Source organism: Dama dama, chromosome 9, assembly GCF_033118175.1.
Source record: "Dama dama isolate Ldn47 chromosome 9, ASM3311817v1, whole genome shotgun sequence".
In the NCBI taxonomy this organism is placed as follows: domain Eukaryota; kingdom Metazoa; phylum Chordata; class Mammalia; order Artiodactyla; family Cervidae; genus Dama; species Dama dama.
Window position 1 is genome coordinate 10965228 of NC_083689.1, and position 24653 is coordinate 10989880.

Here is a 24653-nt window from a genome sequence, read left to right on the forward strand (position 1 = left end):
ATAACTAGTTTCCTTAGTCCACTGTGCCTGTTTTCTTACCTCTAATGTGGCCAGCTGACATGTGGGTATCCTGAGACCAACAAAGGGTCAGAGGCACAGCTGGAAGCTATTAAGGTGCAGGTTGGCACCCCATGAGCATCTCCTTTTCTCAGACCTGGGCTTTGAGGGAGGTCACTGCTCCTTCACCCCCTGCAGGCACCTCTCCTGTGTCTGAGTATCCAGTAAGCCCTAGGGTACAGATACTGCCTGACTTTGAGAACACAAGGTTAGGCTGTGACTTCCCACCAACATTTTGCGGATCAAGTTGGGTTGCCACTTTTTAATTTGCCAAGTAAAGATACCGTAGAAGAAAAATTTTAACACTCCCTATCACCCCCAAAGTTGGAAGTACATGATATTTCAAACAGTCCTGCAGTGTAAGATCATCTTGCTGAAAACACCGCTTTGTTTTCCTCCGTTGCGGCTTTGGGCTGCTCTCTCCCAACCGGTCCTTGAGCATCGGCAGTAGGGGCCAGCACCACGCCCCTCCCTCCTGCAGATCCCTAGAGACAGGAGCCCGAGGAGGTTGCCATTACTGCGACTCCCAAACTGGCCAGAAGACCCATGCCACGTCGCTTCCCTTCTCTGGGCTTCGGTCCATCAGTCGGTGAAATGAAGACAGTAATACCGCACAGCGCATTCCGAGACGTGCTCCAGGGCGTTCTGGGTTGGCCCCTCAGTTGGAGTGCGGCCACGGGAGTTCGCTCCCGATTTGCAGAAAGAATTTAGCCCATGAAGAGGTTTTCACCATTCGGTTTCTCTCCCCGAAAGGTCTGGTCTTTTACCTTTGTCTTCCGCCGCCGACCATCAGGAATCTGGCTGGAGGGCTCCAATGCAGCCCGGATATCGAGGTTTGACCCGCGAGCTCGATCGCCGGCTCACAGACACCGACATAGCAGGCTCCTACCGCTCCCTCCCGCCCCTCCTGCCTGTGCTCCGGGATCCAGTCTACGCTCGCTCAGGCCAACCCACTACTCTCAGAGCCCTGCTGGGCTCACGGTCCCCTTTTCTTCCGCTTCCGGGACAGACCCCGCCCTCCCGGAAGCCCACCCAAAGGAAGGCGGGGCCTACGTTCGCTACGTGGTGGCGGGCGCGTCGGCCGGCGCGTGGCGGTGACGGAAGCGACGGTGGCTAATAGGCAGCAGCGTTGGCTGGCGCTCCCACCCCCGTCCGGCCCCGCCCCCGCCCGGCGTCGGGCCGTCGGACGGGCGGGAAGGGGCGGCCGCTCGGGTAGGATGGCGGCGGCGGCGGCGGTGGGAGTGGGCGCGGGCGCCGGGGGCTCGGGAGCCGGCGGCGGCGGCGGCGGAGGGGCGCGCGAGGGCGCGCGGGTGGCAGCGTTGTGCCTGCTGTGGTACGCGCTGAGCGCGGGCGGCAATGTGGTCAACAAGGTGATCCTGAGCGCCTTCCCATTCCCCGTGACCGTGTCGCTGTGCCACATCCTGGCGCTGTGCGCGGGACTCCCGCCTCTGCTCCGCGCCTGGCGCGTGCCCCCGGCGCCGCCCGTCTCTGGCCCTGGGCCCGGTCCGCATCAGTCGTCCGGCCCGCTGCTACCGCCGCGCTTCTACCCGCGCTACGTGCTGCCGCTCGCCTTCGGCAAGTACTTCGCATCAGTGTCCGCGCACGTCAGCATATGGAAGGTGCCCGTGTCCTACGCGCACACCGGTGGGTGCCGAGGCTGGCCTAGGGGGCGGCGGCTGGCGCACGCCACCTGGGGCTTTGACGCTTGGGTCGGAGTGCGCCGGCTGGGGTGCCCTCGACGGCCTGGAATGTCGGGCTGAGAAGTCCGTTTCAGTCTAGAAGGCGCTGGAGGCCGCCAAAGCTTTTAGGAAGAGAGGGACACGCGCAGGGCTCTCCGGGAGGGAAGGGACTGAGAAGAAAGCTGGGAAGTGAGCAGGGCGGATCAGAACTGTTGGGTTCGGGGAGGGCCCACAGGTAAAGAAGAGCTGAAGTGACTTGAGTGGCAGCCAAGCCTTCCTACCCCTCCACCCCAGTGGGGTTGGGACAGGTCCCAGAGTGGGTTCTGGGACTAGCGCAGCTCCCTGAATGCCCCTACCCTCTCTTTGCAGTCAAGGCCACCATGCCCATCTGGGTGGTCCTCCTGTCTCGGATCATCATGAAGGAGAAACAGAGCACCAAGGTAACCTAGGAGGGTTCTGGGCCGGTGGGGGCCCCAAAGGCTTCCCAGCTGTTGCTGAGCTGGTGACGTGGTCCAGGTTCCTGGTCTGCAGGCTGCCTGGCTTCCTGTCAAATAAGGAAGTCATCTTCTAGACCTCTGGTGGCTCTTTTGCTGCTAACTTTCTGGAATCACCCCCGGGGCAGTGTTCCTGAGCATGTGGGGTGTGTGTTCCTGAGTTGTTTCTGATGTGTGGTCTCAGGATGCTGCCGCCCATTTCAGATCCAGCGGTCCTCCCTGTTTGGATTCCCAACCTGGGGTTGCTGGTAGGCAACTTGGATAACTTGGTCCCACCTTGACCAGACCACCCCCCCTCCAGTGGAATGAGGGTTGGAATATCTGACTCCTTGCTGGAACGGAACTCTGACAGAGTTTTACATCTTTGCAAGAGATAGTGGTCTGGCTCCGGATTTCTGGGGTCAGAAGTGAGAAACTAGTCAGAGGAATCTGATGTTGGCAAAGCCCAGCAAAGTCTTAGAAATAAAAACAGCCAGGAATTGTGAATGTCTGGAGATGGAAGTGAGAGCAGCCCGCAGAGCCCAGGGCTGCATGGGGAAGATGCTCTGGGCACAATCCAGGGTCTGTTTGAGATGCCAAGCCAGGGTATTTCCTGGCTTGGAGTGAGAGAAGCTGTGGCTTCAGCCAGAGACAGCCTTGCCCTGTGTCCTTAAGTGGAAGTGGGATTCCTGTTGTCCCAGCTGGAATCCATTTCATGCTGGACAGAGCGTCTCTTTTCTGTGTGGTTGGTTTCTGGTGTCCTGTATTTTATGTAACTTAGAATGGCGGGGCCCTGGATTAGCTTATAGAAATGGGGCCACCCCGGCTGGTGTTTTCTTTCGGTCAGTCTCGTCCCCTGCCAGATCTGGTGTGCCCTGCAGCCCACCCCCAGGGTGGTGGCAGATGTGACTGGTCTCCGCAGGTCGGAGTTGACCAGGAGGTGTGTGGCTTGCTTCTCTCAGTATCACACTGTGTTTATCAGGCTTCCTGATAGGGTCATTGTTCCTGGCTTGGGCAGGGAGCCAGAACCTTTCACAGGGAGGAGAGACGGGGGAATGGCTTAGGCAGGAGACTAATGATGATGATGATAGAGTAAGTGTGGCCCCACCCTTTCCAGATCAGGTCGGTGATCATTTCATCTCAGGGAAAGCAATGAGACTTCAAAAGGAAGAACCTGAGGGCCAGCCAGTAGTGAGGGAGCAGGAATTCTGGAATTCAGAGCTCTTACTCACCCTGTGTATGTGGGGATGGGGGTGGGGTGCATCACCATCTCCTCCCAAAATCTCTGAAGTGTTTTTCGTGTTTTTTTTTTTTTTTAATCTGTTTATTTGTTTTGGCTGTTCTCCATTCTTAGTTCCCTGGAGATCAAACCCTAGCCCCCTGCACTGGGGGCAGAGTCTCAACCAGGGAAGTCCCCAAAGTGCTTTATGAGTATTCTCTGTAGGGGAAGGATGAGCCAGGAGTAAGGAAAGCCACATGTTGGGTATGGACCCCATTTCTCTGGAAGTTGGGAGCCTATTTAGCCGTGAGAGCTCTGGGACTTTCCAGGCCCGGAAATGCTTGAACCTTCTGGAAGACCCTGGTCACAGCACTCACTCCTCGTTCTTGTAGCCAGCAGTTGTTGGGTGCCTGCTAAGGGCCGGGCACCAGCATAGAGCCGTGAACAAAGAGCTGCCCTAAAGGAGTGCAGGGACGCAGACGATGTAAAGGGTGCTTCTGGTGGGTGGAGAGCACTGCTCCCAAAACGCACAGCTGGGGAACCTGACTGTGTCTAGGGAGCATTGGGTCAGGGGAAGTTCTTGGCCTTTGTGAACTGACCCCTGAAGGGAAAGGAGGTCTCCAGCTGGAGAAGGTGCAGGGGGAGTGTCCTCACCAGGGATAACTGCATGTTGGAAGAGTGCAAAATAAGAGGGACCCGGGAAGCCCATCAGAGGCTTAGTTTCAGATCCTGGTGTGTTGGTGGCGGCAGCTGGGTAGATCCTATTAGGACCAGCCCTGGTTTGTGGCTCTTAATGGGGGTGCGGGGGGGCCCACAGTGACACAGCGCTGCCCTCAGGTACTCTGAGAACCATCTGCCTCCCCCCCCACTCTCCAGAGTATTACTGTCACAGCTAACACTGGCATCCAAAGTGGTAGGTGGTGTCCCTTTGGGGAGGGAAGAGAGAGCAGTCAAGGCTTTCCCCCGGGCATCAGTGTTGGGCGGCCCAGCTCAACCCTGGCCTGCCAGCCACTCCTGCCATCCTCTAACAGGTGTACCTGTCACTCATCCCCATCATCAGCGGCGTCCTGCTGGCCACCGTCACCGAGCTGTCCTTCGACATGTGGGGGCTTGTCAGCGCCCTTGCTGCCACACTGTGCTTCTCGCTTCAGAATATTTTCTCCAAAAAGGTATTGGGGTGCTGTCCAGGATGCACCTGCTGTTTCTGGGGTGTGCGGGTGGCGTCTAAAAAAGTAGCCAGGTAAAGATTTCAGTGTTGGAACAAACAACATCCTGTCACCCTTCTACTGGTTTCTATTGTTTTATTTTTTAAATAGCTTTATTATTATTATTATTATGAAGCTGACTTACATTCAATGTGAAAAGATAGAGAAAAGTACAATGAAAAGAAATCAGAAAATTTATTGAGCACCTATTGTGTGACAGACACCGTAGTAGGTGCTGGGGATCAAGACTCAACAGAGACCTACCCCCTGGCTCAGGGTTTCCTCTTTCTTGAGGAAAGTCACAGTATTGTTCCCTAATGAGAACTAGTGTTAATGCTAGGGGTTTTTTCCTGCATGGTTTTTAGAGTTGCAATATTATACATACTTTTTCAGTTTTGCTTTGTTCATTTATTATTTTAACATCGCATTTTCCCATATCATTAAAAATTATCACTAACTCATAATAATCACATTCTTTTCAGGTACCATAATTAACACAGTTGGTTTCCCTTTTGCAGCTCAGATTATTTCCAACTATTCCCTACAAATAATACAATTTATGAACATCTTTGTGTTAAACATTTTTCTGTTTCTCAGGTTATTTCCTTTTGATGAGTTTACCACTCTTGGGTCAGAGGGTATGAGATATTTACAGCTCTTGATACACTTTGCCTGCTTGTTTTCTGGAACCGTGTGCCAATTTAGACATTAACCAGTACCATCTCAGAGTGCCTGTTTCACTGTAGCTTCACCAGCAATTGAGTGCTGCTGTTTTTGTTTGTTTTTCTTTTCTCGGTCCTTTGCATATGAAACACTGTGCTTGTTTTAGTCATGGGCAGTGTGTCTCATCATAGGTGCACTTGTAGGTTTGGCAGTCAAGGTCAGATACCAGGGATAATGTGCGGTCACTATGTTTGGGGCCTGGGTAAGCGGAGCCCCTCTTGCCACTTATAGTTACAACCAGCCTTTAAAGAGGTTTTCTCTCTTCAGGTATTAAGAGATTCAAGGATCCACCATCTCCGGCTGCTGAACATCTTGGGCTGCCATGCCGTCTTTTTTATGATCCCCACATGGGTCCTGGTAGATCTCTCGGCTTTCCTGGTCAGCAGCGACCTGGTGAGTTGTCTGTGCCAAGAACATGCCCTTTTCTTAGCTGGTCCCGAAGTAGGTGCTTTGTCAGGGAATTACGCCTCTGTGTTGACTGGGGCATCGGGCTTCTGACCGCCAGCCCTTTTAGCTCTCAGCTCTTCGATGATTCACATTACATGCAGTCAAGGAAGTCGGCTTCTTGTGTATTTCCTTCTCAGTCGTGCTAGATCCCAGCTGCTGGTAACTGCTGCATCCGTGCCAGTGCATTCAAGGAAGAAGAAGCGGCAGCACAGGTGGCCGTCTCACCCTGTCTCGTTGCGGTCTCACTTGGCCTTTTTGAAACTGTGCTTGCACTGCTCGAGTCCTTTCTTGGCGTCATCTCTGTGCGGACTTCCATTGACTCCAGATGTACCCAGAGCTCTCTGAGCTGAGCCCAGGAAAGAGCATCTTCCCACACACCACCTACAGGACCAGCCTCCAGAGAATGTACTAGAAACTAATGCAGGCAACAGTGATAAGGAGCTGGGCATGGCTCTTCCAGGTCTGAGGTGGATGGAGTCAATGTAGGGCTTAATGAGGTCTGACTGGATTCTTTTTTTAAAGATCGGTGTATCAATTTTTTTTTTAATTTTTAGAATTTATTTTTTGCTTCGCTGGGTCTTCGTTGCTGCTTGGGCTTTGTCTAGTTGGAGCGAGCGGGGCTGCTCTTCATTGCAGCCCAGACTCCTCTTTGCAATGGCTTCTCTTGTTGCAGAGCACAAGTTCTACGTGCGTGGGCTCAGTAGTTGCAGCTCACGGGCTTAGTTGCTCCACAGCATATGGAATTTTCCTGGACCAGGGATCAAACCTGTGTTCCCTGCATTGGCAGGCAGATTCTTAACCACTGGACCACCAGGGAAGTCCCTGACTGAATTCTTGACATTTGTCTTTAATCTTTACCACCATCTATGGGTGCAGTGGCGGTTCTCTCTGGTTTTAGGGTGAGGAAACTGGCTCCATGTTCTAACTTCCTTTCTGTGTTGATCAGCTGTAATGTTTCTGTGACGAACTTGCCATCATCAACCAGAACTAGTTTATTACCTGGAAGTACAGTGCACAAAAAGCAATTTACTGCCTCTCTCGCCTTTTCAATTATGAGTTTTCAGAGTAAAGAGTTAGAGCTTACTTCAGTGTTAACTAGTGAGTTAAGGTTTTGTTTTTTTCAGGTGAAGGAGGGTTCTTTTATTGTTTTGTATTCCTGTGAACTCATGCTTGTCAGGTGAACACATAATTTTTTTAATATTCAGATTATCTTTGCTTGGGCCGATAGAGTCCCTCCTGTTGGCTCCCTGCCCTCCTGAGAGCACCTATCAGCCTTTGGAAGCTTCTGGTCCCACAGGGTGTCTTCCGTCATCTTGTGCACCTCCCATCCCAGAGCTCCTTCAGGAACCCAGGTTGCTTTCCACAGAGAGAGTGGTGTTCAAACACCTTCTGAGTGCCGTGTGTCCGCCCTGCTGTTGGGTTCTCGTCTTTAAGCCTTTGTAGTGGAAAACTAAGACGCATTTGGTGGCATAGGGGAGAGTTTATCCCAGTTCATTCTCATTCCAGTGTAACACTGCAGGACTTATTGCTTTGACTTTTTTATTTGCATCTTTTTCTGGTACACTTGGCTTCTCACAGAATTTCTTATTCACACACACCGGAGCTATTCATACATGATTGAACTGCACACACGGATAGTTGCTTCAGAGTGAGTCCCTATGAGACAGCTGCAGGTAGACGGTTTAGGTTTCTTTGCAGCTCTCTCTGTCCTTAGAGCAGCCTTTGTTACAAATGGACAACTGGAATATTGTGTTCTAAGGGTACTTGAAATAGTTGTTTTCACAGTGTGCCTCTGTCACCAACTTCATGTACGTTTGGGTTCCTTTACTTCGTTTGTTTTCAATTTTTAGGCAATCCCACCCCCACCCCACATAGAGTATGTCACACCTTTATGTTTCCAAATGATATGGCAGGGTTTATTCAAAGAAATCTGGCTTCACTTTCTGTTGCCTCCTCCCCCCACCCCTGTAAGTAGCCATTTTTATGATCTAGGTTTATCCTCTGTGTTTTTTTTTCCATAAACATAAGCAAACTCCTATATATGGTCAGCCCTCAGTATCCACAGATTTTTAACCAAGGATCAAAATTTCAATCCAGGGTTGGTTAAATCTGCAAATGTGAAAGCTGTAGATAGAGAGGGCTGAGTATAAATTGTACTACACCATTTTATTTATTTTAACTAAAATTTTTAATTAATTTATTTGGCTGCGCCAGGTCTTAGCAGCACTTGGGATTTTTTTATGATTAGCTGTGGTATATGGGATCTAGTTCCCTAACCAGGGATCGAACCTGGGCCCACTGCGTTTGGAGCGCAGAGTCTCAGCCACTTGACCACCAGGGAAGTCCCTGCAGTATGCCATCTTATTATATGAGAGATTTGCGCATCCTCAGATCTGGGGACTTCTGGAACCAATCCCCCACAGGTACTGAGGGCCAAGTGTGTTCATTTCTCCACCCTCCTTATACAAATAGTGACTCTTTAGATATTTTAGATACTTAGAAAAGGTTTTCACCAGTAACACGTCCTGGGGATCATTCCACACTGACCTGTCGGGTCTTTCCTTTTCCTTTTGTTGGCTGCTCTGTAGCGTCTAGGTGTGGCGTCAGTGCTGTTACACCGTGCTAACTCATCGGTGTCTCTGTATGCACTCACAAACAGCTATATGTAGATTTTGCTCTGCTGTCTCGTTGCTCTCTTTGCTTTCTCTTGCATTTAGGACGTTTTTTGGTTTTCTTTTAGTAATAAACTTACTTGTCTTGCTATTGGTAACCTCTTTTTCTCGTCAAGGTCATTTTTTTGTTTTTTAAGTTTTGATTGGGCTGGGTCTTCGTCGCTAGATGCAGGTATTCTCTGGCTACAGCGACCAGGGACTGATCTCTACTTGTGGTGTGCAGGCTTCTCACTGCAGTGCCTTCTCTTGCTGCAGGGCATGGCTCTAGGGTATGCAGGCTTTAGTAGTTGCCAGCTCACGGGCCCTGGCATGCACACCCCGTAGTTGTGGCATATGGACTTAGTTGCCCCACAGCACATGGCATCTTCCTGAACCAGGGGCTGAACCTCTGTCCCTTGCATTGGCAGGTGGACTCTTAACCACTGGACCATCAGGAAAGCCCTGAAGCCATATATTTTTTACCTTGATGGGACCCTTGTACATTTTCACAGCAGCCCTAGCAGCACACAGTATTCCACAGTGCTGCCTCCTGAAAGTGGGGTTCCTAGCGGGGCTCCTCCACCCTCCCCTGCATCTTCCCATAGCAGCCAGGTCAGTTAGGTTTGTCCTGGTGCTGTGCTCCATAAGGAAGGGAGAAAGCTTAGGCTGGAGAGCATCATCTGGACCTGCTAATCACCATGTTTCCAGGAATCAAAGGCTATAGCAGCAGGCAGTTCCCAGACAGTTCCAGACCTGCTGCCAACAGCTCAACTGTAGCCAGGTATGAATTTCCAGACTCTGAAGCAGGTGGCCCAGTTTTAAAGCTTGGACAGGATGGGTGAAGCCAGTATTTGAGAACTAAAAAGTAAATGGGAACAGGCAGGCTGGTGGAGAAAACCAGATTACAAAGTACCACTGAGCCAGCTGTGGGTTTGCTTTCTTTTGCCTCCTGTATCTTCAGCCTGGACTTAAAGCATCTGGAAACACAGAAGTGGGCACTGGGGGAGGAAGAGAGTGAAAAGCCCTCTTTACTAGCTTGCTGAGGGGGGCGGGGAGGAGATTCATGATGCTCTGAGAGCATAGGGGGAATCCTCTGTTTTCTGTTTCCTTTGTCCTCTCACGTCCCAGGCCAGCAGCAGTCCCATTTGGTGGTGGCAGCAAGGTCCCATAGGCACCTAAGATGCTGAGGTGGGCAACCTCCCTTTTCAGTCGCAGGATAGGATTAGCCCCTGTTGCATTTTTTTTTTTTTTTTTCTTTTCTTCATCCTCCCACTGCTTGGCCCCAGATGGAGGTACATTTGTAGGAAGGAATCAGAGTCAGGTTATTAAGTCCAGCTTTCTGACTAGATGATTGAAAGAGGGAGACCTCAGAAACCAGAAAATACCAAGGAGACATAGAAAGAAGGAACCTGGGGGAAATGATCTCATAAAACACCATAAAAGAGACTACCCTGGTGTTCCAGTGGTTAAGACTCTGCACTTCCACGGACATGGGTTCAATCCCTGGTTACAGAACTAAATCCTACATGCCGTGCAGTGCGACCAAAAAAAAAAAAAAAGGCGGAGCCAAAATGGAAAAGCAAGCAGAAATCTGAAATTCAGTTAAAGTTGGAAAGACAAAATTACCATTTTAAAAATAAAACAACAAAATCCTGAGCTGCACATGTGAGGATCTGATCCTAACAGCATACAAAGACAGAATATAGTCTACTACCCAGGACCAAGACTGGTCACTGGTAGAGCACACCTGGGACAGAGCTGTGTCCACTGAAAAGGCTTTGAAATCAGAACTGGTGTTGGAACCGCTACCCAGTGGAGGCTGGTCAAGCTTGTAGCCTGAACCTAGCTGAGTCTGCTAAAACCAAATATCAATATTCTCCATGGGACCTCGAGTCTTATAATATTCTAAATGTCCAGGATATAATCCAGAATTACTGGGCATACAAAGAAACAGAAAAATTTCAAGTCTTATGAGAAAAGACAGTCAACAGATGCCAGTACTGGGATGACACAAATGTTGAAATTATTGGACAAAGCCTTTAAAGCAATTATTTATAATCATGCTCCAAGAATGTTCTTGACACAAATGGGAAGAATAGAAGATAGAACCAAGTGGAAATTTCAGGATGGAAGAAACAACTTAGACTCACTGGATGGTATTGGATGAACTCAGTAGCAGAATGGAGATGACAGAGGGAAGTCCATAACTTGAAGATATATCAGCAGAAGGTATCTAGTTTGAACCACAGAAAGAAAAAGATTCAAAGACAAAAAAAGCTTGAAAACAGAAAAAGGATGCATTATTTATAGGAGAACAGCAATTTGGATAACTGTGGGTTTCTCATCAGTAAACCATGAAGTAGAATAACATTCGTAAAGTACTAAAACTAAAGAACCGTTAACACGTAATTCTATATCCAGCAGATACAGAATTTCCAAAATCACTGGATCTATAGAAGATCAGGAGTAAAGAATTGAACACCACTATCAACCAACTGGAAATCTCATTGACATTTATAGAGTATGTTACCCAGCAGCAGCAGCAGAATAGACATCTTTTCAAGTGTACATGTGGAAATTCACCAAAATAGATCATGTTGTATGTCATAAAAAAGAAACCTTAAGAAAAGGGTTGGAAATATACAAAGTATATGCTCTGATCATAATAAAACTAAAAGTAAATAACAAAAAGGTAACAGGAAAATCTCTAAACACTTGGAAACCAAACAGCACATTTCTAAATAATCCGTGAACCAAAGAGGAAGTCTCAAGGGAAAAGAAAAAAAATTTTAAGCAAAACTGGCCCTTTCAAAAAAGACAGAGGGATAAGACAGTACAAATAATCAGGAATGAAAAAGGGAACAGTACTGCAGAACTCACAGAACTTAAAACCATAAAAATACTACTGACAACTCTACATACATAAAATCAGCAAGAACTGAAATAGACCCGTTCCTCATAAACCACACACTGTCAAAATGTACCCACTCCAGATGAAAAAGATAACCTGAATCTTATAACTATTAAAGAAATTGAATTCATAGTTTAAAGCCTTCTAAAAAGAAGTCATCAGGCCCAGATGGTTTTATGGGTAATTTCTACCAAACATTTAAGGAAAAATAAACACCAGTTCTGCACAATCTCCTGTGGAAAACAGAAGAGGAAAAGAACACTTTTGGTTCATATTAACAAACCACAAAAAGGACCAATATCCCTTGGGAGCATGGAGGCAAAAGTCCTTAATAAAATATTAGAATAAATCAAATGCAGGGATATGTTAAATAACATACTACACTATGAAAAAGTGAGATTTAAATCAAGAATGCAAGGCTAATTCAATACTTTGAAATCAATCAATGTAATCTACTGTAATAGCCTGATAAAAAACACATAGTTATGCCACTCATGCAGAAAAGGCATTTGACAAAATCCAACATCCAGTCATGAGTTTTAAAAAGTCAACACACTAGAAATAGAAGGAAACTACCTCAACTTGATCAAAGGCATATATAGCTAACATAATGATGAGAAATTGAAAGTTTTTTCCCCTAAATTCAGGAATAAGGTAAAGATGTTCACTCTCAATAGGCCCATTCCCCATGATACTTAACACCACAGCCAGAGCAATAAAACAAGATAAAGAAATAGATTTGAAAGGATGAAATAAAATTCTTTCTACTCAACAAAATCTTATACTTCTTATATTCAACTGTAAATCATTACTTAAATTTTAACTTTAATTTTTCTGCTGGGCAAAGGCATTAATGAAAAAAGTTGAGAAATTATCCCCCTGTGTGTATATATTTGGAGGTAGATAGATACCTATATATATTAAAATTTTTTTTAATATAGAAAAGCTGATTGGAAATTTTACATTGACTGGCAAGAGAACTGAAATAGCCAAGTAAGTTTGGGAAAGAAGAGCAGAGTTGGAGGAATCACATTACATAATTTTAAGACTTTAGTATAAAGGTATGGATATTGGTGGAGAAAGACATCCATCAGTGAGCAGATAGGCAGCTTGAAATTATACTCACAGATATGGGTGACTGATTTTTTACAAAGGTTCAAAGGCAACTCCTTGGAGAAAGGATAGTTTTTTAACAAATGGTGTTGGAGCAAATGAACATCCATATGCAAGATGTGAGCCTTGACTTCAGCCTCACACATCATACAAAATTTAACTCATAAGGTATTCTAGACCTGAATATAAGAGCAAAAATGGTAACCTTTAGAAGAAAAAACAGGAGACATCTTCATGACTTGGAAATAGTTTGTAGACGTTACACCAAAAGCACAGTCCATTAAAAAAAAAAAATTTGCTAAAGGGGGCTTCGTCAAAGTTTAAAGGCTTTTGCTTTCCAAAACACTACTAAAGAAAGACAGGCTACAGACTGGGGGAAAAAATACTTGCCAGTGAGATATTGACAGAGAACTTGTGTTCAGGATATATAAAGAACTCTCAAAACTTGAGTAGTTTCAAAATAGGCCAAAGACTTCAATTTCACCATTGAGATTGTACACATGTGAAATATGTTCAACATCATTAGTCATTAGGGAAAAGCAGATTAAAACCATGAGGAGGTGCCGCTTTGTATCTAATAGAATAGCTCCAGTGAAAAGTACTGACAGTATCATGTTTGTCAAGGATGGGGCGCAACTGGAACTTTCCTGTTGTTGGAGCAGCTGCAAAATGGCGCAGCCACTCTGGAAAACATCTGGGAGTTTCTTCTGAAGGTAAACATACACTGACCATATGTCCCAGCAGTCTCCTGGGTGTCTGCTCTAGAGAAATGAACCTCAGGTTGACACAGAAGCCTGTGCACAACATTGATAGCAACTCTGTTTATGATCACAGAGTATTGGAAACAACCCAGATGTCCTTCAGCAGGTGAATGGAGAAAGAACCTGATGTGTTTGTACAGCTGAACATTTCTCAGCAATAACAAGTACCAACTGTCATCCCTTACAACAACTTGGGTGGGGGTCACAGGCATTATGCTGAATCAAAGAAACCTGTCTGAGAAGGTTCCATGCTGCATCTTTCCAGTTAGAGGACAGTCTCCAAAAGACAAACCTTTCATGGAGAACACCTAGGTGGTTGCCTAGGTTGGGGGAGGGAGGGTGCATAGAGAGGCCCTGGAGAGTGTCATGGGGTGACGGAGCTGTTAACTCTGATGGTGGTGTTGGCTACACAAATCAATATATGTGTGTGAAAACACATGGAACTATCCACCAGAAGGAAGAAACACTCAACTTTTTTGTATGTCACTTCTTTTAAAAAGCTGGATTGGCTGGGTTGCTTTTCTGGAAGATATCTTTGCAAGCAGCCTGCCTTGTAAAAATAGCTTGTAAGTCCCTGTGGGTTACCTCAGGGAAGAATTCCTGGGAGAACAGGCCAGCTCACCCTGAAGGCAATTCTGAGCAGGTCCCTACTTGGATCTCCCTCACTTTTAAGAGGACTATGTGACCCTTCCCTATCAGAGGGTGCTGGAGATAGAATCAGACCTCTGCCCAAGGACTGCTGCAGCTCCCTTCCTGGCAAGGCCACTAGACACCACTGTCCTGAGAGATCCAGCTGTGTCCTCCCGTGAGAGGCCAGAGCAGCCTGGGAGCTGGCCTGAGATCAGCCCAGGCTCTTTGAGGAGTTTGTGGTCCTAATGTTTGCTAGTTGGGGTTTATGGTGTTCAGCCAGTCAGTTTTGTCTGACTCTCTGTGACCCCATGGACTGCAGCACACCAGGCTTCCCTGTCCTTCATCATCTCCTGGAGTCTGCTCAAACTCATGTCCATTGAGTTGGTGATGCCATCCAACCATCTCATCCTCTGTTGCCGTCTTCTCCTTCTGCCGTCAGTCTTTCCCAGCATCAGAGTGTTTTCTGATGAATTGAGTCTTCCCATCAGGTGGCCAAAGTATTGGAGCTTCAGCTTCAACATCAGTCCTTCTAATGAATATTCAGGATTGATCTCCTTTAGGATAGACTGGTTAGATCTCCTTGCAGTCCATAGGACTCTCAAGAGTCTTCTCCAACACCACAGTTTGAAAGCATCAGTTCTTCGGTGCTCAGCTTTCTTTGTGGTCCAATTCTCACATCCATACATGATTACTGGAAAAACCGTAGCTTTGACTATATGGACCTTTGTTCGCAAAGTGCTGTCTCTGCTTTTTACTATGCTGTGTAGGTTTGTCATAGCTTTTCTTCCAAGGAGCAAATGTCTTTTAACCTCATGGCTCTGGTCACCTTCTGCAGTGATTTTGGAGCCCAAGAAAATAAAGTCTGTTACTGTTTCCATTTTTTCCCCATCTATTTGCCATGAAGTTATGGGACTGGGTGCTATGATCTTAGTTTTTACTTCTAGGCCCCCTTTATTATGGTGGCTTCATTCTGGCGAGGGTCAGATGGTAAAATTTTGTTTTTTAAAATTCGTATTTATTTTATTTTTGACTGTGCTGGGTCTCTGTTGCCGCATGCAGACTTTCTCTAGTTGCGGCACGCCGAGCTTCTCACCCTGATGGGTGCTCTTGTTGCAGAGCACTGGCTCTAGAGCATGCGGGCTTCGGTTGCTCTGCAGCATGTGGAATCTTCCTGGACCAGAGATTAAACTTGTGTACCCTGCACTTGCATTCTTAACCACTGGACAACCAGGGACATCGGCAACTAAAGTTTTGATGATAACATCATTTTCTGTTCGTTTGACTTGGGAGTGTTTTAAAGCACTTTCAAAACCATAATTGCATTTGGTCCTCACAGCAGCAGTGTTATACAGACTCATCAAGATCAGTCTTCCCCATTGCAGAGATGAAGCCAGAGAGGTTGGGCAGCTTGCCTGGGGGTTTCCAGTTATGGGGCAGACCAGAGCCTTGGGCTCCCAGCCTTGTGGGGGGAGTCTTCACACACCCAGGGGCTGCCACCCCAGGACCTCCCCATTTAATACAATGAAGAATGTCTACTATGTCTGTGTCCTCCTAAAATTCATGTTGAAACCTAAACCTTACAACATGATGGTGCTTGGAGACAGGGCTTTTTGGAGGTGGTTAGGTCATGAGGGTGGGCCCATCATGAATGGGATTTGTGCCCTTCTAAGAGGCCCCAGAGCTTCCCTGGTGGCTAAGCATAAAGAATCTGCACATCAGCGCAGGAGATGGGAGTTTGACCCCCGATCCAGGAGGATCATATGCCATGGAGCGACTGATACCGTGCACCACAGCTGTTGAGCCTGTGCTCCAGAGCCCACAAGCCCTAGAGCCTGCGCTCCACCACGAGAAGCCACCACAGTGAGACCGTGTACTGCAACTAGAAAGTAGCGCTTTCTCCCTGCAAGTAGAGGAAAGCCCGTGCAGCAATGCAGAGCTAGCACAGCCAATAAACATATAAATAAAATTGCTTTTAAAAAGAGAGAAACCCCAGTGTTCCCTTACCACTTATGCCCTGTGAGGACCCAGTGAGAGCCACTGCACCAGGAGGGTGCACACCAGATGTGGAATCTGCCAGCGCCTTTATCTTAGACTTCAGCCCACAGAACTGTGAGAAATCAACATCTGTTTTTTGTAACCCCTCTAGCCTGTGGTACTTTGTCACAGCAGCTCAGACAGGTGATGTCCAGTATGTAGACTCTGCTCTGCTAACCCAGAGCCCCGACCCTCCCTGCCCAGGGACAGGGGAAAGCTCTGGTTCGTGTCATACTCTGCACCCCTTAAGTACCTGATGTCCCCCCCGAACCTCCACTGCCTTGGCAGGAATGGGTGGTGATTACTATTGCGGTGCCATGCAGAGTTGTGAAGGACAGAGGGTACGTATAAAGCACCTGGTATCACACGATGAGCTGCCTGGGTCTGTTCCCCTCCCGGGAGTGTGGCCCCAGAGAAGCCACTGTATGTCACCACCCCCACCAGGGCAGGTGAGCTGCTCTGACCGCAGTGCCGTTCTCGCTCCCCCATCGCTGCAGACCTCTGTGGCCCAGTGGCCTTGGACGCTCCTGCTCCTGGCTGTCAGCGGCTTCTGTAACTTTGCCCAGAATGTCATCGCCTTCAGCATCCTCAACCTCATCAGCCCTCTGAGCTACTCGGTCGCCAACGCCACCAAGAGGATCATGGTCATCACGGTGTCCCTCATCATGCTGCGGAACCCCGTCACCAGCACCAACGTCCTGGGCATGATGACGGCCATCCTCGGAGTCTTTCTGTACAACAAGGTGAGTCTGGGCTGGGGAAGGCTGTCCTTTTGACACCCAAGGAGGCACCGAGCGTTGGTGGAAAGGATGGGGCCTCAGCAGGAACCAAGAGGCAGGGGTTCCAGCTCCCAGCTTTGCCACTGCCTGGCTTATGGTCTTGGCTCCGCTCCCTCCATCCTGGGCTTCCACTTTCCCTCATAGATGCCCCAGGCTCACGCCTCACTCTATTTTGGCTCTCAGTTCTACTGAGGCTCTATTGGGAATTTCACTCCTTCCTCGCGAAGGTTCTGTGTATTCCCTGTGAAGCTGTGGGATTGCTGGCAGGGAGGGCTGCTCCGTTAACTGTGCACTGGGCGTGCCCCAGCTCCACTCGGGGTGACTCTTGTGTCACCTTGAAGGCCTCTTGACCATGAATCCCGAGCCCCGCTGTGTCCTCTGCGTGCACCCCAGGCATGCAGCTGATGGCGTCACTGCTCTCTTGACTTTGCAGACCAAGTATGACGCGAACCAGCAAGCCCGGAAGCACCTCCTCCCCGTCACGACGGGGGACCTGAGCAGTAAGGAGCACCACCGGGGCCCCCTGGAGAAGCCCCACAACGGCACGCTCTTCCCCCCGCACAGCGACTACCAGTACGGCCGCAACAACATCTTGACAGATCACTTCCAGTATGGCCGGCCCACCTACCCAAACTCATACACTTTGAACCGATACGACGTGTAGAGCCTCGCGAGTTGGGCAGGACGTTCTGCCAGTCCTCTCCTCCATCCCCGCCCCCAGCAGCATCAGAAACTCCTGACAACCAGTGAATGTACAACCCAGCCAAGGGGGGATGGTGCGGAACCAGCAGAAGACCGTGGGGACCACCACCCCGAGCTCCGGTGTTTCACGCCCTTTCTTCCGGGAGCCTTGTCTTCTGAGGGCGGCGTCACTCTGGAAACCTTGGCTAGGTTTTTAGCTTTCTGTGTAGACTTACTTCCCCAAGTCTGTTCTTCAGAGTTCTTTTTCTGCTTTCCAGCCAGGACCCTCTCTGGAAAGGCACAGATCTCAGCGGGCGAGATGTGCTTTGCAGGGAGGGTGGCGAGGAAAGGCCCCTGGGGTGGTGCTTTGTGACTGGCCACTGTCAGGCAGGCGCAGGACCGAAGCAGGTGTGGAGCAGAGGAGTGCACGAGTTTACGAAAACCTCTCCAGCCACAAAGGTGGACTCAGCTCTGGGTCAGCCCCATGACGGTTTGCAACTCTGGCCAACATTCCTCAGTGCAGAGCAACTGCAATTAGCATTGAATCCTTAGAGCCTAATTCTCTCACCTGCAAGTCAGAGTTGGTATGCCGACCGAAAGGGAAGGGTGGCTGCTGACTCCCGACTCTCTTCCTTTGCTGGAGTGGAACGACTCTCCTCTCGGAGCAGCAAGAAGGATCATTCGAAATCATGTTCAGTATTCCAAGCTAAACTACAGTACTCACTTTGTTTTCTCATGAGCCTTCAACACTGTGCTTAACAGGATATCTGGTGAGGAGATGTTGGTTTTATGAGGATCTTGCATTTTTCTAGGGCATATTTTGTAGTTGTCTGTTTTTCACCTTGGTCCCCCACCCCTCATCCCCCTCTTAGGGGATGCAGGATGCATGCAGATTGGCTTATGGTTGGAAGCCCGTTTGGTTTTTAAACGTTTAAAAACAAGAAAGCTTGCTGGCGATGCGTATCTTGGCATATGTCTGCATCTAGTAGGAAGGAATGAAGTGTTCTGAGGCGCTTTTCTAGTGATCACAACCTCTGAACGTGAGATGAATCAAGAATGTCATCTCCATACTTTTGTGTCACAGAGCTTGGCACACTGATTCTGTTAGCTGCTCTAGCGGTGTTTCCGTCAGGATCTGAATCACGTCCCAGGGAAGGGGCAAGCACCAGGCTAGGATTTGGTTTGCCAAATCAGTCTTTGGTCAAGAAGTTTGGGTTTTAGCAGAATCACATCACCAGGAAGATTATGTGAGCTCCAAGGGTAACCCGTGTGCTGAGGTCCAGGTCAGGACACTGGCATCACAAGAGATTGTGGCCTCAGAGGGGACCCTCCCTTGACTGCTGGCTGCCTTCTTCCTCTGCCCTGCGCCTACCCTCTTGAACAGGCACTTGGTTTGATCAGCAGATGGGACCTCAGGTTACCTTTTACCTTCTGACATGTGAGATGGTTCTCTGCTCCGAGAGGAAGTGCCAACCGTAGCTTATGCTCAACTCCTGTTTGTTTTTGATAGTTGGAACTTTGTACATAGAGGTTACATTTTGTCGCTCATGGATGGGCAGCTCCTGGAGAGGTCATGAGGTCGCCTTCTGGCTTGAGTTTAGTACCAGTGGCCTCAGGAGAACCATTTGATGTTGGCTTGCTTTTTACTTACTTTGGCCCCAAGTTCTGAGACTACGCTGTGCGCAACAGGAAGGGGCCGTCCTCAAGGATGTTATTTGTGAACTTGCAGAGTGCCTTCATCAGAGGCAGTAGTTGGACCTGCAGTTGGTCCACAATAAATGGGGATAATTTTGCATGGCAAAGAGAGTACAGTAATTGTCTTTATGATAGGAACTGATTCCTTGAACATAAAACTGAACTCCAAAATGAATTATGCTTTTCTGCAGGTTTAATGAAATTTCTGAGGTTTCTGAAATTTGTGTATTTGTTTTTCCAAAGCAAGATCTGCTGGTGAGGGGAAATACCTGACTGGTTTCATTACGGTTTATAAATGAATAAACGGATATTTAGTTCTGTACATAAATCTACAGTGAGTACATACACTGGAATGAGACAATCATATTCGATCAGATCAGAAGACAAAGACATGCTTTTGAGACTTGAAAGTTCAGAGCGGACGTTGACCTCATGAAGGTCGCAGTTTTCCAGCCACTTGCTGCCCTGGCTCAGCCACTACTCCCTCTCACATCCACAGTTGCCGTTGGGTTCCGTCACCCTCCTCCCTGCTGGGGTTTGTAACAGCAAATTTAGTTCACCCATCCGTGGTGTGGCCTGCAAAACTAACTCAGACCCAATCCCTTCATTTTACTGAAGGGGGGAAACTGAGGCTCAGAGGGCATTTTTAAATAGTGTTTGTTCACTATCTTGAGACTCAGTGTGGAATTTTTAAGCACCTTATTTTAAGTCATTCATTATTTGGGAAAATCAAACCCCTGTTACAAAGGAGAGAAGCCAAACAGGTTCAAATGAAGAAGCACCTGGAGTTTCTGAATTTTGCTGTGTGTTTAGCACGCATCGTACAGCAGGTCCTGTGTTATCACTGGGACATAACCAGACCTGGATCCCTTAAGGTCTAACAGCCTTAGCGCAGAGAACATTAAATTATTGAAGAATCTGAAAATTGTGAACTCTTTATGTCACCGTGTTTTCAGGACTTTTCATGCTGTAGACTGTTCTGCGGGAATGATACTGTGTATATTCTTGGACGGCATTTACCAAAAATAAATGATGGTCTCCAGGGAATTAAGACTGGTCCCAGTTTGTCGGTGAAGGGCCCCTTCTGAGTCACTCTGTCATCAGTGTGTCCAGCCACAAAACGTGTAAGAGGCCGAAAGAGCACACCAACTTGGTTCCCACATCCAGGTATATTGCAACCTTTTTATTTTCCTGAGCCCAGATTTAGATGTGTGATTCATGGATTTGTGAGACAGTAGGATAAAACTGGAAATCACAGCATCACAGTTAATGACATGCCTTTATTGAACAGAGTAACATGGAAAATCCAAGAATGTTGCAACAGCTGAGCTTATGCACATCTGTGCGAAGGAACAACAGATCACACTGAGTACCTGATACACGTGGGCTTTTCATACACAACCCACAAAGGGTTACCCTTGGCCTTGCCACAGGTGAAAATCGGGCCCAGAGGGGGTAAGTAACTTGTCCAGGATCACACAGCTACTGCAGTCTGCCTCCAATCCCATTTCCCCCCATATCACTCAGAAACCACTGCCAACAGAGAATTTCCTTTCATCGCAATGGACAGGTAGGTTTCTTCTAAAACAATTGCCTACATCCTTCTGTTCAGTGATTTACTGAGTGCTTAGGTGGTGCCAAAAACAGGAAACAGATACATACGCCTCCTGCCCTCTGAGCACTCAGCTCAATTCCTAGATGTGTGACTAAGGAGCACAAAGGTGCTGTGTTAGAAGTGGGGCAGAAAATGCTAAAGTGCAGGGTTATTTGAGGGGCACATGGGAGTGTGTTGACACGCACTTTCAATTCATAGAATATTTTATTCACGCATTTTTTAATATATATGTCTCATTTAACTATCAGAACCCAAGAGGCAGATATTAGTCCATTTTACAGAGGGAAATGGCAACAGAGAAAGTCAGGCTTGGCCCACTGAACAGGGCTGGAACCCGAGTGTCAGACTCCAAGCCCAGGGCCCTCTGCCCTGCGAAACAGCCTCAGTACAGTGAGCGGCTTTGTCACCTTTGCCTCACACACAAAGATCTATCCTTTGCTTTCACTCTCCTGGGCCCCTGCGACAGGAAGACCCTGGAGGAGCTCTGATGTCCAGGTGACACAAGCAGCTTTGCAGCTGTCTGCTGCAGGGCCACGCATGGTGTCACAGTCTGGGAGTCGGGCAGAGAGCCAGCTTCAGGGACGGCCTCCTTGCTCGGACACCAGAACTGGAGCCCCTCTTCAGAGATGTCCTCTCCCAACCACTGGAATCCTCCTTTGTCACCCCAGGGCAGCTCCTTTGTGACCAGAGGTCCGTTTGGTGACAGGCAATCAGGCCCAAGGAATGCTCATTGTCTAGGACACAAAAGGATCTCAGTTCCCACAAGGCATTCCTCCTGCCGTGGCTTCAGCTTGTTGACCACATAGCGTTCAGTTATTGCAGAAGATGAGGCTATAGCCACACGAAGCTTTGGCTTTATTGAAACCATGGAGCTACATGGGCCTAGATTTCCTCAGTCAGCCACTACTTTTTAAAATAACAACTTTTATGGTTTATATGTAATTTTTTAGGTTTGGGAAAAAAAAAAAGCCAAAAGATTACCTATACAAAGGTCAAAAAGAAGGGGACAGAGAAAACAACTTGTTTTATATAGATATAAAGGTGCTTGTGAACAGTTTATGTCTGAAAAGGTACACATGAAGCTAGACATAGCAATTGCCTCTAAGAAGGATATATGTACTTTCTTCAAAACTGGCATATTGCCCATAATATTTTGTAAGCTGCGTTTTAGTAACATTTCCCTGTGTTACTAAATATTCTCCCCTGGTTCTGTGTCTACTCTATATGGTATTAGAGGATGTGCTACAATTAACCAAGCCCTATTGCTGCACCTTAACTACTATTTTAATGTGATAAGTTTGTATTGCACAATGTTGCACATGCTTCTGATCTAGGATAAATTCCTCCCAGCACATTTGCAGGACCAAAATGGGCATGCACATGGGTCTTAAATTCTTGCCTTTTTGTTACATGGGTCCCCTCAGCAAGTTCATCTCACCAAGGAGTGTGCGCTTTACTTGTTTACTTCAAGAGTTCTGTTTCTAGGTCCTTGAAGATCATCTCTGTGCAGCAGCCTCGACTTCTAGCAACTATCTCTCTCCTGCTTTCTCCTGACAAGTGGATTCTGATTTGGCCCACTGAAGTAAGCCTGGGGGAGGCTTTGTGATGCTTAAATTTTCAGTCTCAAACAGCATTTTAAACACTATGAGATGAATGTATGATATAGTGGTCAAGGGTATATACAACCTTTTTGGTGAGTAGCTGAGCAACATCAGCATTGAAAGTGCAAACCCTCTGACCTCAACACCTGTGTACATGCTAAAATTTTAAACAGTGGTTTAAAAGCACAACCAACCCAAGAGACTCCGGAGATTGGCTTCACTAAGGTCTGGTAAATCCACACCACATTGTCCTATGCAGTCATTAAAGACTGACCACATGGGAACTTCCCTGGTGGTCCTGTGGTTAAGACTGCACTTCCACTGCAGGGGCATGGCTTCAGTCCCTGGTAGGGGAACTAAGATCCCACATGCCATGGTGCAGCCAACAAAAGAAAAAAGGATACAATTTGTTTGGTTCAGAGATCCTGTTAAGAATCAGGTTAAGTGCTGTGTATTTTCATCTCACGAAAATACACGTGTGCAACAGGGCTATCTCTAGTCCAATCGTGGTGGATCACAGGTTAAATTTCTTTTTGGCTGCACTGGGTCTTCATTGTTGTGCACAGGTTTCTCCTGGTGGTGGCTTCTCTTGTGGAGCACAGGCCCCAGTGCCCGTGGACTCAGTAGTTGCGACACAGGGATGCAGCTGCCCCATGGCACAGAGGAGCTTCCCAGATCAGGGATTTAACCGGCATCCCCTGCAGTGCAAAATGGACTCTTAACCACTGGACCACTAGAGAAGCCCCGGCTTAAAGCTACTTGACACAGATCTTGACTGACAGAGAGCAATCACACTATCCAGATTTCTGAGCATTATACGACACAGAACATCCCCGTGATAGTCCCTCTGCCCAGAGTGTTCACATAGCTGGTTCCGGAGTGGGGATCTCAATCAAACCTCACCTCCCAGGGGCCCTCTCAGATAACCGTATCAACCTAGACACTGCCCTTCTCCCTTATCATAGTCTTCACACCCTTTGGTTTTCTCAGTAACACCTTTGAGGTGATACATTTGTTTACTTATTTATGGGGTCTGCTTATCTTAGCAGTGGGCTCATGAGAGCAGAGATTAGGTTGGACTTATTCATTGTTTCATCCACAAGTTACATCCAACCTGCCTTTCTGTGAACCAAGGATGGTCTTTACCAGGTGCACATTTGCAATCAACTGAGGACAACAAAGACTGACTTGGAATCTTCAACGAGCACTGCATTCTTCTCATTAGAACTGTATTTTTTAAACTGTACTCAATTATTAAATTTTAAATTCCACCAACAAGTATTCTGGACGTTTTTATCTTTGGTTATATAAGCACCTACATAAAAGCCTCATTTTTGGCTCTTGGCCATCAGAGTCTATAAAATACTTGCTATCTGGCCCTTTATAGAAAGCTTGCCGGCTTCTAGTCTAAGGCAATATCTCGTGTACAGGAGACAAATCATAAGCGTCAGATGGGAGAAATTACGAAACAACAAAAAAGAAACGTATCTAAAACACACAGACATCCATTTCCACAAAAAAAGATACCGTAAAACCAACCAAGTATTAATGTGATCAAAGCTATCTCAAGAGTGTCAGGTTACCGGGCAAGTCCACAGTTTACATGTCTCTTAACGCATACTGCTGCTTGTTACCTTTCCCCACAATTGGCATACATTAACATCATCGTTTTGGAAGCACTGTAACCGCATCTTTCAGGATGGCGCCGTGGCCTCCGGACGCGCGGTGTAGAGGGCCCAGCAACCGCAGGTCTTGGGCCCTTGCTCGATCACCGCTGCTTAAACGACTGCACAAAAGCCAGGGGAGCCCCAAAGGGGCGCACTCGGAGGCTGGCGGAGGTGAGGGTAGGGGTTTCCCTCGCCTTAAAATCTTATCAAACCGCTGGGTCGAGGAGAAGAAACCGAATTGAAGGATCTCTTGAACCTCAACAAGCCAGTTCCATCCCTGCGAAGCCCATAGCTTCCCGGTTCGGCTTCTACCTCCGGGAGGGCCCGGGGGGGATGTGACAGGAGCCGCGTCCAGGAGCCTCCCGGACGTACCTCACCTCGTATTTTCCTCACCGTCGCCCCGCGAGGAGAAAAGAGGCCCTGACATGGGCAGGAATTCCCCAGGCTCCCTATTCCCGCAGAGAACGCGGCCAGTCAAGCCCTAGGATTGCAACGCGGACAGCCCGCCAGCGGCTAACGGTCGTCCGCGCCATTCCAGCCATTGCCCGGCGTCGCGCAACAGGAGCCCACTCTGCACATGCGCGGAAAAGCCACCGCAAGTGCTCATCGCTAGCCCCTCCCGCGCGCCCAGCCACGCGCAGTTTCTTCCCGCCCGCCCCGTCTCCTCACTTCCGGGGTTTCCTGGCGACGGCCGTAAGTGGAGGGAGGAAGC

At 48.0% G+C, this 24653-nt stretch overlaps 1 protein-coding gene, 1 long non-coding RNA gene and 1 other non-coding gene across 4 annotated transcripts; 1 reads left to right on the forward strand and 2 right to left on the reverse strand.

Moving 5' to 3' along the window:
* Window positions 1-1274: 1274 nt before the first annotated feature.
* Window positions 1275-20105, forward strand: SLC35E1 (solute carrier family 35 member E1). Its single transcript, XM_061149947.1, has 6 exons — window positions 1275-1701; window positions 2106-2176; window positions 4460-4597; window positions 5624-5749; window positions 16401-16646; window positions 17116-20105. Exons 1-6 carry the CDS (start codon window positions 1275-1277, stop codon window positions 17344-17346), a joined length of 1239 nt encoding a protein of 412 aa, XP_061005930.1. The 3' UTR covers window positions 17347-20105.
* On the reverse strand, window positions 8072-8144 carry TRNAW-CCA (transfer RNA tryptophan (anticodon CCA)). Its single transcript has one exon. It is a non-coding gene; the product is annotated as a tRNA-Trp (tRNA).
* A 213-nt stretch (window positions 20106-20318) lies between the features above and the next one.
* LOC133061778 (uncharacterized) lies at window positions 20319-24497 on the reverse strand. Of its 2 annotated transcripts, none has more exons than XR_009694033.1 (2): window positions 24319-24497; window positions 20319-22972 (listed from the first exon to the last, which is right to left on the reverse strand). It is a non-coding gene; the product is annotated as an uncharacterized LOC133061778 (long non-coding RNA). The 2 variants fall into 2 exon arrangements; XR_009694032.1 differs by having other exon boundaries at window positions 24314-24497.
* Window positions 24498-24653: the final 156 nt, after the last annotated feature.